The 12,756-nt window shown below is 46.4% G+C and overlaps 1 protein-coding gene across 2 annotated transcripts in view; it reads right to left on the bottom strand.

Annotated features, from left to right (window-relative positions):
• The window catches only part of Cdyl (chromodomain Y like), a 133,875-nt gene extending 123,258 nt beyond the window's left edge, over positions 1–10,617 (bottom strand). Inside the window, exon 1 of one of the 2 annotated variants that reach the window (XM_021652400.2) lies at positions 10,139–10,617. In XM_021652400.2, the coding sequence (XP_021508075.1) occupies positions 10,139–10,162 (24 nt within the window). In that variant the 5' untranslated portion in view covers positions 10,163–10,617. The remainder of the gene's footprint in view (positions 1–10,138) is intronic. The other variant, XM_060372963.1, reaches the window with a different exon arrangement.
• Positions 10,618–12,756: the final 2,139 nt, after the last annotated feature.

Genomic DNA, 12,756 nt, shown 5'->3' with positions numbered 1-12,756 from the left:
ACAACATCCTCAGAGGTTGTCAGAGCTAAGTGATCATCTCGACTGTAGAACTGTCAGTGCTGAGCAAGGCACTTCACCTACATGCTTAAGTACATGATGACAGAAGACCGTCTAGAGCCATTTCAGAAAGTGCTGGAAGTTCTGTCCTAATCCCAAGCAAAAATTGGTATGTTTTATGAAACTCAAGTCAACAACTTAATTTTAAAATCCAATATTCTAATATATGCAATCCAAGGCCATGCTAATTTGATACACATATGCAAAAGAATGAGAATAGGAAAGCATTAAGTCTTTCTTTTCTGTAATTAAACCATTGTGGTTCCTAAACAGAAAACCTGTATAGGCAGTACAACACTGCAGTCATAATGTCACTGCATCCATGATATACAGGCCTCAGATCTGAGCCACGGTGTCTGAGGCAGCAATTGCTGGCATTGTGCGTGGCGACAGCACTCACTGCAGAGTGCAACTGTATATATTCAGAATGGGCTGTGGCTACAGTGCAGTCACGGAGAGCGACTCAGGTGAGCACTGGCAGCAAGGCCATGCGCTCATTATGCATTTGCTTTTGATTCTCGCACATTCAGAAGCCCTTTTACTCTTGCCACATTTGTTCACAACATCCCACACTGGTGTTCAGGTGACCCACTGAACTGCAATTACCAAATTAAACTCAGTTCAAATGAACTAGAGGTTTACGAGGTTACCTCAAGACAAATAAAAGAGCAACAACATGGCAAGTCTTTTTAAAATATGAAACAAATTTAAGAGGATAGAAATGGAAGGCTAATCAATAAGGAGGCATAAAGAAGACTCAACAGATGCCTACGTGGAATCCAGGAGAGTAGAAGCAGAGTGTGCAGGTGCACATACCAGCAGTGAGGAGGTGAGGCAAGACGATGCCAGTCTGAAGATAGAGCTGCCCAGCAAGACTCTCAACAACAGAAGGGGAAGAATGGATACAGACACAGGGAACAAATATCTGAAGACAGAAAGGCCAGATAAGACACAAACCCAGAAAAGCAGGATAACATACACCAAGTGTATTCGTAATAAAAGTGTCATACAAAATATACAAGGTAGTAAAAAACAGAACACCTAAGTTTAAAAAAAAAAAAAAAGTGATCTCTAAGGCAACCAGAAAGACATTTTGGTTTTCTATAATGGAGCTAGGTCCAAATAGACACAGACAAACTCCTCAAGAATAATGAGAAAGCAGATGATGGAATTGTATCTTGGAAATGCTGCAAGAAAATACCCAGTTTAAAAATAAAGAGAAAGAACCAATGAACTGGTTTTCTTTTAAATCACCACTACCACCCCCTTACCCCTAAGGCTCAGAGGCCGTAACATGGGAAAGAGAGGGTGAAAAAAAATTTTTTAAAACGTTTAGGACCAGAGTGAAACTGTCTTCTGGCCATGACAGGACAGATGCACTCAACTCACAGCAGCTGTTGCTGCTGCACAAGACCTGTACAAGAACATGCCAATCAACCTTCTAGCACGGAGTGCCCAGAGGTTCGCCAGGCCCATCCCATGCTTGAAGAGTTATGGACAGTTGATTTCAGCAGGAGGGAGAATCAGTTTCACCCCTGAGTGTGGCCCCTGATAGAGCAACTAAATGTTCCAGAGGGCCCTATACCCATAAATATATATAGGCAGCAAAAACTGGACTTAGTGGGTTATTTAAAATAAAACAGTAGAGGAATGGGTAAGAAAGTAGGGAGCCAAGGGGAGGAATGGAGGGTAAATGTGTTCAAAATACGATGGTATGAAATTCTTAAAGCAATAATAAAACGCTGCACTTAAAATGTATGCTGCTGTTAGCAGAGAACAGTATGTTTTACGTATGGCGTGATTTCTGTAAGTCCAATGGTAACCACAAAGCAAAACATACAAAATTAGTATTCAGAAGAAGATACATGTCCTGCTCTACTGACAAACACCATTACCAAAAGCAACATGGAGGGCCCAGAGGCCCTTGAGCAGGACAAGCCTTCATGATACAAGAGGAGCCATGCAAGCTTCTACAGGAGGGAAGGAATAGCCCCACCCAGCCATGATGCCTACGACCACAACAACCAGCATGGCAGGCTAACCCACCCCATCTGGGCAGCAGTAGCATGCATTCCTTGGTGGTAACCAACAGCTCTCTAACTGGACTTGAATAAAACCCACTCAACAAGAAGAAACTCATGTCTGACACTGGAAACCTAGGCAACTACCTAGGGCTAGTAAAGTCATGGATCTTGAAGGACATTCTACAATGACATTATCAAACCCACATAATTCCTAACTACATTCTAATATTTGTCCTTGTACTCAAAGGTAAGGGTGTAGTCCCCACCCCCATCAAGGAAACTAGCTAGAGACATTACAGAAACCACAACCAACTAAAATAACAAGTTGTAGAGCCCACTCCCAACTGATACATCTGTACAGAATTAACTCCTGACCCCAGGGCTCAGCAATCACTGATTACTGGGGGTGGGCTGTTGTGAAAGCCAGAGGATTAGGCGTTTGCTCTGAGATTGTGTCTTCTAGAAGCTGCGCTCATAAAATCTCATCAGCATGACTGCCTAGACATGAGCTGAACAACCACAACAGACATGTTAAGTAGACAGGGAAAGCTCTCCAAGCACCAACCCTCCACAACTAAGGAATGCTAAGAGAAAAATAGCCTTCCCCAGTAATCTTAGGGGTTCTATCCCTGTGAGACGAAAACATCATGATCAAAAAGCAAGTTGGGGAGGAAAGAAAGGTTTGTTTGGCTTACATTTCCGGATCACAGTTCATCATTGAAAGAAGTCAGGACAGGAACTTAGCAAGACTGGAACCTGGAAGCAGGAACTGATGCAGAGGCCACAGATGGGGTGTGGCTTACTGGCTTACTTCCCATGGCTTGCTCAGCCTGCTTTCTTACAGAACCTGGAACCATCAGCCAGGGATGGCACCACCCACAATGGGCTGGACTCTCCCCAAGTAATCACCAATTGAGAAAACGCCTTACAGCTGGATCTTTTTGTTGGGTTGGTTGGTTGGTTTTGTTGTTGTTTTGTTTTTCGAGACAGGGTTTCTCTGTGTAGCCTTGACTGTCCTGGACTGGCTTTGTAGACCAGACTGGCATTGAACTTGGAGATATCAACCTGCCTCTACCTCCCTGAGTGCCAGGATTAAAGCATGTGCCATGAGGACCAGCTGTGAATCTGGGCCTCACACACACATTTCCTCAATTAAAATTTCTGATAACTCTACCTTGTGTCAAGCTGGTAAACAAAACCAGCCAGCACACCAGGGAAGAGCATAATTGGTTAACCAAAAACAATGTCAGCCCTGAAAGAAAACATACATAAAAGTAACAGTATATACACTAGGCAGGTTGTATTTTTCTGTTTAGGAAGATATATATGTGTAACGTTAACTATAAAAAAGGAGGCCATGAATCTGAAAGGGAAGGAGCGGTATATGGGAGGGCTTAGAGGAAGGGAATGGAAAGGGTAAATAAAAAATTATAATCTCAAAAATTGAAAAAAATTAAAAATATTTTACTTAATAAAAAATAGGCTTACAGAGCAAAGGGGAAGTCAGGGCAGGAACCCAAGACAGGAACCCAAGGCAGGAACTGAAGCAGAGACCTTGGAGAAATGCTGCTCACTGGCTTGTTCCCCAAAGCCTGCTCGATTTGCTTTATTATACTACCCAGGACCACCAGACCTGAGGAAGCACTGCTCTCACATCAATCACTGCCAAGAAGATGCAATGCAAACTTCCTCCTGACAATCTGATGGAGACATTTTCTCAACTGAGGTTTCTCGTCCCTGAAAAATCTAGTTTCTAGCTTTTGTCAAGCTGACAAAAAACTAAACAGGACAATATTAAAGATCAGAGCAAAAAACAAATAAATCAGAACATGGGTATGGGGGTAGTGGTGGAGATATTTAAAAAAAAAAATTCCTCTATCAACCTTTAACTGAACAAAAAGAAAAAAATTAAAAGCAGAAATACAAGGCTCATGAGACATATACGATAATCAAGGGGAGTACCTAAAAGACAACAAATATTAAGGCCCATCCAAAATCAAGACTGAATGATATGAAGGAATAGAAAATCTGAACAAACCAGTAATGAGTAAGAAGACTAACTCACCAATATCTCCCTTTATAGCAAAGACTGGCGGCTTCACAACTTAATTCTTCCAAACACTAAAACAAAAGCACAACTAAAGAACACTATCAGCTCATACCCTGAATGAATATAGGTGCAATAATCATCAATAAAATACTAACAAACCCAATTCAATGACATATTAAATAATAATAATAATCCACCAGAATAAAGTGTGATTCATGCTAGGATAATGCAAGGATGGTTAAACAAACACAAAAACATCACATGAACAGAATAGAGAACAGAAACTATATTAATCATTCTCAAAAGATGCTGAAAAGGCATTTGGTAAAACAACATTCCTTCAGAAAAAGACCCTCACAAATCAGGTGGTGACCCAATAAAGGGTATATATGACAAGACCATGAGTAGCATTCACTCTCATTACTTCTACTCAATAATCTGAATGTCCTAGACAGAGGAAAAGAAACAAAAAGGCACCTAGATTGAAAAGAAATTCAGTTATCCCTATTTGCACACAATATTATTTCATATACAGAAAACCCCAAAGATTCTACCAAAAACCTTTTGAATACAAACCAATATATTAAAAAAAAAAAAAAATCAGAAGTGTTTCTATACACTTAACAGCTAAGTATCTAAAAAACCAAATACATCATCACATTTGCAATAACTTTAGTGAAAAAACATAAAAGACTTAGAAATGAACTTAGCTCTATCAGGGCAGGGGTTATAGTTAGGGCACCCGTGTATTCTGCGTAAGACTTTATATCATGGATCCTAGCACAACACATATACACAGACGTAGGTGACTATAAACATTGATGAAAGACACAAACAAAGCTAAAGGTATACCACGTTCATGGATTAAAATCACTAATATGATTAAAATGTCCATAATGCAAACAATGACCTGAAGATACATGGGATTCCCATCAAAATATCAATGCCATTCCCTTACAAAATCAGGATAAATTCTTAAATTTATACACAAAAATAAAAGTTTCCCAAACAGCCAAAGCAATTTTGAGTTAGAAAAAAAACCTAGAGGCATCATACTGACTTCAAAATATACTAAGAAGTTACATAAATAGAAGTGCACACTCTGGCATTAAAAAACAAACAAACAAACAAAAAACAGACTCAGAGGCCAACTGAACACAATGGAAAGCCTAGAAGAAAATCCAAACATTTATAATTGTTGACAAATTATTTTACAACAACCCTGCCAACAAAGGAGCTAAGACCAAAGGATAGTTTCTTTAATAAGTAATGTGGATAAAACTGATGGTCACATGCAGAAGAGGGGAATCTGACCCTTTCCTTTCTTTATGTACAAAGATACCAACTCACATGGACAAAAGACTCAAATAAATCTAGGACTCCAAGCTCAAAGGCACTGTTCTAGGCAATAACTGACTGAAAAGCAAAAATAGAACGAGCAGCCTATAGAATGGAAGAAAACACTTGCAAAACTTACATCTGATAAAATGTTAATAACCAAATTACATGAAGCGTCCAGCACAATAGCAGGAAAACACAATGGCGGCAACAACAACAAAAACAGGCTAAAGATCTGAATAAACACTTCTTAAAAGACATACAAGTAGCTCAGACACATTAAAAACATTCACCATCAACGGTGAGGAAAAATGCAAAACCCTAATCAGGACCAGTAAAATGACTCAGGGGGCAAATATAGAGCCACACAAGCACGGTGACATGGATTTGTGATCCCTGGAAGGAAGAGGATCCACGCCACAAAGCTGTTCTCTGACCCCCACACACATATCCTCAAATACACAATAATCAATTCTTAAAAACCACAAGCTGGCACCTTCTGTTCGAGTGGCGAAGAAAAACAAAAGACAGCCACTGACAAGGGCACACGGAAGAGGCAAGACTTCACAGTGATGGAGAATATGCGTTAGTACAAGCCCTGTAGTAAAACTCTTACATGAGGTCCTCAAAAAATGAGAACGAGGTCTTCCAGGTGATTCACAAAAAAAAAAAAAAAAAGGATGAAGAAGCACCTACACTCCGTGTTCATCAAAGAATGGAGAGCATACAGTGTATGTACACAGTATATACTCCACCAATAAGAAGTTCCTGTCATTTGTGACACTGATAAAGATGGAAGCCACACGTGAAGTAAGCCAAGGACAGACAGACAGACCATGGGTAGTCACAAGCTAGTCGAGGGAGAATAGGCTGGGGGGAAATGTTGGGACAGTCAAACAGAAGGAATGTCTTCAAGAGTCTACCTTACAGCAATGGTGGCTGTGGAATGTGAGTAGCTGTGTTACTGAAAATGTTCAACGGGTACTGTTTCCATCACAAAAATAACTAAGGGAGACGCCATATTTAGGGGACTGCACAATGCACACATATCAACACATTACGTTGTACATGACAAATACATACAGCTGTACAACATTTTCCCCATGGAGATAGGGTTTCCCTGTGTAGCCTTGTCCGTCCAGAACTTAAAACTTTGTAGACCAGGCTGGCCTTAGACTCACCTGCCTCCACCTCTTGAGTGCTGGGATTAAAGGTGAGCACCACCACGCCTGACTCTATATAAACAATTTTTAAAATTGTAAAACTTTTAAAACAAAAAATGTCTAGTCTTTAAGAAACCTATGGCTGGAGAGATGGCTCAGAAGTTAAGATCACTGGCTGCTCTTCCAGAGGTCATGAGTTCAATTCCCAGCAACCACATGGTGGCTCAAACTGATTATAAGACCCAGTGTCCTCTTTCTGGCATGCAGGTGTATATATGCAGACAAAATTGTATACATAATAAATAAATAAATCTTAAAAAAAAAAAAGAAACCTATGTTCTTATTTACGCTTAATCAAAAATAGGCTGTGGACCATCGCTCATTGGAAGGCAAGCCTGAATTCAACGCTAGGAACCTTTAGCTTGAAGGAGAGAAGAGACTCCGAACCAGCTTCAGCTGCTGGAGATACAGAGATTAAGTATATTCTAGCCTTTCAACTAACAAGCTCCTGGGATTCTGGAAGACTGATGTTCTACTCTGGAAGAATGCCCTACCCTATTGCAGATTGTTCCCGTTTTTCATCCACAAAACATAGTTCCAATAGTCATGTAGTCATACTAAGGATGTGCTACTATATTCAAGGTTCAAGGCTAAGTGTTGGAGAAGACGGAAGAAAACTACAGCTTAGCAAGCTAAAACAACCCTCTGCAGTTCTCAAAGCTCTGAAACCCATCCTCCATCAAAGCAGGTACTTAAGGGCAAGACTTCCCAGTACAGAGCCTCAGGCCAAACACAGAACATTTCAATTTAGGAACAACCAGAAAAAACATGACAAAACTATTAATCCCTTGACCTGGCCTCCGAAGCACATGGTGTTCTGCCCAGCCAGCCAGACCACAAAGTTCATCTACAGTTGGGTATCACTCCTGCTGCACAAATAAGGCCTCCACCAGCAAACTGTATCTTTTTAAACAAAAACAGGACTGGGCACTTGACATCAGTTACAGAGCAGAGCTGAGTACCCCTTTCTACACACTTGCTGTAGGGGCATGCTTTATGTATTTTCTCATATAAGCCTCACAACTCTACAAGGGAAGCACTGATCCCATCTTCACAGATGAGGAAACAGCTTTCATGGCTAATTCACTCAACATGACAGCTGAAACTCAGAAACAAGCTATCTGACTCTTGATCCAGACTCTTGGCCACTATGCAAAACTTCAAACACGACTTTTCTTTCCCCCTTTTTTCTTTAAATGTACGTCTTTATTTGATACAAGTGTTTACGTGTGTGGGCTCTAAGTGACAATCTACAGGAGTCAATTCTCTCCCTTCACCATGTAGGTGACACTGACCAAACTCTGGAAGTGATGTTTGGTGCCAAGAGCTCTCACCTGCTGACCCCTGGCACTAGCAGCCCTTAGTTTGTTCGTTGGAGACAGAGGCTCACTATGCCTCCCAGGCTCCTATGCATCCCGCGCCTCCTGCCTCAGCCTCCCTGAGATGATAGGTGTGCTACCTCAACTTCAACTTTTGTTTTTTGGCTTTTTCGAGACAGGGTTTCTTTGAGTAACCTTGGCTGACCTGGAATTAGCGTTATAGACCAGACTATGGCTAGCCTCGAACTCAGAGATTCCCATGCCTCTGCCTCCAGAGTGCTGAGACTATAAAGGTGTGCCATCATGCCTGCTTCAACATCAACTTTTAATTGTAATACAATCGCAATGTCTCCAACAAGTCAAGAACTTAGAAGAAAGCCTAAAAGATACTAACCAGAAGAACTACATTGCTTTCATCACTTCAGTCATATCTGTTATCTTTCCCCTCAAAACAAACTAAGGAAAAACCAAGACTCAAAACGTCCATTGAGCAGGTGCACTATAATTGCAATGTCCTTATCTGTTCCCCAAGAGATGCTTCTTGATGGCATCACACATCACAAACCTCCATCTCTCCCTATGAAACCTCCGTGCCACAGGCATTCCAAATCACCCTGAATGAACACAAACCTAGTATAAAACGTTATTTATAAGTGACTTCTGTCATAAAAATGGTGAGTAGACAACAGGAAGCTATAGAATAAACACAGAAAGTAACTTTACTAATTCATAAATCAATGATCAGCGTGCTCTTTCCTATACCAATGGGGCTGGTATTTAGAACCCCCCCCCCCAAAAAAAAGAAACCCAACAGTGAACACGAAAGAGTAAGCCACCGAAGAATGACCTAATGTGGAAAGTAAATCCCCACACCTTGTTCACACTAAATACTTTCTGTACTTTCCAAGACTTGGTCAGTGAGACATCTTGCCTTCATCCTAGCCTCTTACTGTGCTGATTCCGACCAAGACACATTCATTCCTGGAAGAAAGCTTCTTGGGAGCAGGAAGTTTTCTCTTTCTATGCCCCAGTGACCTAAGACAGCATCTTGAATACACCAGGGGACTGCTAATGTGTAAAATGGTTGAAAGGCAGAGACAATTTTCAGGGATAGGTGCAGAACACTGAAGCACAAATCAAGGACACCCAACAACCTCCCCCTTAGTCTACAGAAGGTAGTCTGCTTCTAAGGACTTTTGTGAACATTTGTTTTTTTAAAAAAGCAACAAAACAAACAAGAAAGTTGCTACAAGCCTCTCACTGCTGTCAACAAAGCTTCAGCTCATGCCAAAAGCAGTAATACACAAGGAAACACACCTTCAAAGGATAACATAAGGCTGTAGTTACAGATGCTCATTTCAATCCCTCAACATTCAAGTCCCTAAAGGCATCGTAAAGGTGAGTATAGATTAGAATCCGGAAAGTTTGAAGTCTCTTAAAAAGATTAATTTAGAAATAATGTGAAATCAGAGAACCACTTATTCCAAAGGCACAGGCTTTACCCTTCCGTACTCCCAGGAAGTCCACTTTGAAATACCTCAAGAAGTTACGTGGAGACATTCAGAATACGTCCAAGAGCCAGACCGATAACTCTCAAACTTCAAGTTAAAGCTGGCAGACCCATCACCCATAACTCATCGTTCTCGACTCTTTAAGTACCCTCTCCTACTCGCAAGGCTGCGACGACAGCGCATCGGCGTTTAAGTTCAATTTCCTGGCTCCGGCCACAATGCTAACCTAATTAAAGCATGTGGTCAACGTTCAGCATTGTCGGTGCGATATTTTGCATCCCTCTGGCTAGTACCCGAGCGGAGACAGCCGCACGGGCCCCCCGCGAGGCGACACCCTGTCCACCGGGCTCTAGCGAACGGGCAGGAAAAACACCCCCGCGCCGCCCACGGACCCTGCCGCGCTCGGGCACGGGCTCCCCTCGCCAGCAGCACTTTGGGCTGAGTCTGAGCAAGTCGCTCGTGTCAGCGCCACTTCCCCCCGGCCCGGCAACTCCAGCGCCCCGCCCGCCGGCCCCGCCGGTCGCCGCTAGCCCGGGGGGCTGGCGCACGCTTCCCGTCCAGCAGACCGGGCACGGAGGCCCGCGGGCCGGGGGCGCCGCTGGGGGGAGGGGAGTACCTCGTACAGCTCCTCGGAGGCCATGGTGGGCGGCGCAGGGGCGCGGCGGGGTCGGGGCGCGGCACCCGGCGGCAGACACTTTGTTCCAGTTGGTTCCCTGCGTGGCCTGCGCTTCCTGCTCCGCGGCCGGCGCCGGGCGCAGTGCACGGACCAGCCTCTCGCTCCGGGCGGCCGGTGCGGGCCGGCGGCAGCGGGGTTGTGCGCAGGAGCAGCTGCGCAACGCGCCCTGGGCGCCCGCGCTCAGTGCCCGGCGGGCCGGCTGAGGCTCAGGCGCGGGTTCATCGCGCCCGCCAGGGGCCGGACGGGCTGGGGCGGGGGCGGCGGCGGGGCGGGCGGGGCGGCGGGATCCGCGGCTCCCGGTCTCCGGTGTAGTGCAAAAAGCTTCCTACTTGCGACCGAAAAACCTGCCCCAGCTACTGAGCATGCCCAGTGCTGCCGCCCGGCCCGGCGGAGCAAGGCTCCCGCGCTCCGGGTTTTCGGGCCGCCCTCGCGGGAGGGGCGGGAGGCGGCGGGGCGGGGCGGCCGAGGGGAGCAAGGACTCCGTTCCGGGCCTGGGCTAGGGCGGTCGGGCTGCAGGGAGCGAGCCGGCAGGAAGGGGAGGAGTCGGGCGGGGTGGGCGGGGTCGCGGCTGGCTGTGGGCGGAGCCAGCGGCCGTGGGCGGGGCTCCGAGTTGCCCAAGTCCCGCTCCCCGGGGTCGGCGTGGCCACGGCACCGCCCACCGGCTCCGGCTGGACGTGGGCGCGGGTTGCCCGGCAGAGGGCGGGACCGGGCGGCACACGAGGGTCGTGGAGAACGGTGACTGTGCCCGCTGGGGCAGGTAACCCGACCCGAAGTTAAGCAAGGACCCTGGCGGGCCGGTGGGCTCGCGTCTGGAGTCGCGACCCGACGGCAGCGGCCGCTCGGTTAGCGCCGGTAAAGCGGGAGGGCACAGTGGGTGCCTCGGTGCGCCCACAGCTGGCGCCGACTGGGGACAACCGCCAGCCAGCTAGGGGCCAGCGGCGTGGCCAGGTGGAGTCTCCCGCCCTGCCACGTGCCCGCCGCCCCCGCGGCCGCAGCCAAGACCCGGAGCCAGGATCGGACGCCCCGCCGCGTGTCGCCTGCTGGGCCTCCTGCCGGGGTGGGATCTGGGCACGGGGGAGGGCGGCGCGAGGGCGCGGCCGTCTCGCTCTGCCCGCAGCTTCCCTCCTCCAGGCCTTGGGTTCCTCCCAAGTGTCCATCTCCCCTAAAGGGGAGCGGAGAGGAGCGTACCGAATTTGCACTCCGGGAGGTCTGCGTTCTAAAAGAACGTAGCTGTCACTGGAGACCCGCCTTGTGGGGGAGCGGGTAGACAACACTCCCTCTCTCCGTCAGCTGCAATGGGCTAGCCTTGGCTCCTGTTATTGATGAGATGGGTAGAGCGCGCAAGGCGCATCTACCGGGAACTGGACGTTCTCTGTCGCAGGCGAAAGAGGGGACAGGACTAGCTTCCCAAAACAGCAACAATGGAACGTCCCCTCGGGGCATTGCGGATCCCCCTCCCAACCCCCGCCTTCCCCAAGCCGTAGTGGACGTGAGCATCACTTCCCGCTGCTCCCAGTGCTCTCTCTCCCATGCCACCCCAGTTCTCAGAGACCAAATCTAACCGACCTCCCGGACATCGGGCACCTCATACCTGTTTTCCTCTTTAAACCCAACACCAGCATTCTAACAGCCACGGACGTCGAGGTCCCTGCCTTTTCCAGACCCGGGGAAAAACAAAACAAAAACACGGCAGCTCCTTGAGCGACAGTGCAATCTCCAGAGTCTTCGCGAAGGTGCCCTCGCTTGTGACTCTCATGCCTGCAGAGCCCACTTGAACCTTAACCTCTTAGCCCCGTCACCTCGAAAGCCTGGTGTTCTCTCCGGAGACTCCCAAAGCACTCAATGAGTGCTCCATTGCAGCGCTATCTCAGTATATTTTAGTGTTTATCCATTCTTCACCTTCAATCTTGAATTTTCTGCCCTAAATATCACCCTCTACGTATGAAATAAGTTGATGTTCAATGAGCTGGAATTTCAGTGGCCAAAGAAAGAATAATCAAATTCCTAAACAAGAACCACAAATTAAGGGGTCCAACGCATCAACTGTATGAGGCGCCTCGAGCTCCGCCTTTCACAGGTGGCTCAGCCAATGCTGTCCCAACCTCCAGCACGTCTCCTACCCACTTAGCACTTCCTTTGTTTGCTACACTGGGGGGATCGCCTCAAGCCCTAGTAATTCATCGACAGGATTGTTAAAACTCCTCGTAGCTAAGAATTAGGACTTTCCACAAAGGTACCTCAAAATCCGTTGGCCACTAACACCATGTCCAGCGCTCAACTGGTGACCAAACATACCGGGAAACTGAAGAAAAACAGAAATCTTCGATATCCACTGAGCAGATAGCGTCCCACATTCAAACCCGTGCGCAAGAGTGGGCACATTTCTATTCCTACCACGCTCACACTAACCACTTCTACTTTCTGGACAGAATTTATTAATGATTTTCAAGGTGTCCCACCATGTATTATCTCCGAAGAGCCTTCCAATCCTAATCTTGTGGCCCAAGGAGGATGGAGAGAGACCCAACAACCTATTCAGACGCCAAGCTAGTACATAG

The sequence above is a fragment of the Meriones unguiculatus genome, chromosome 19 (genome assembly GCF_030254825.1).
Source record: "Meriones unguiculatus strain TT.TT164.6M chromosome 19, Bangor_MerUng_6.1, whole genome shotgun sequence".
Classification (NCBI taxonomy): Eukaryota; Metazoa; Chordata; class Mammalia; order Rodentia; family Muridae; genus Meriones; species Meriones unguiculatus.
The sequence above is the reverse complement of the archived record's forward strand: the minus strand, read 5'-3'. Positions and strand labels throughout refer to the sequence as shown.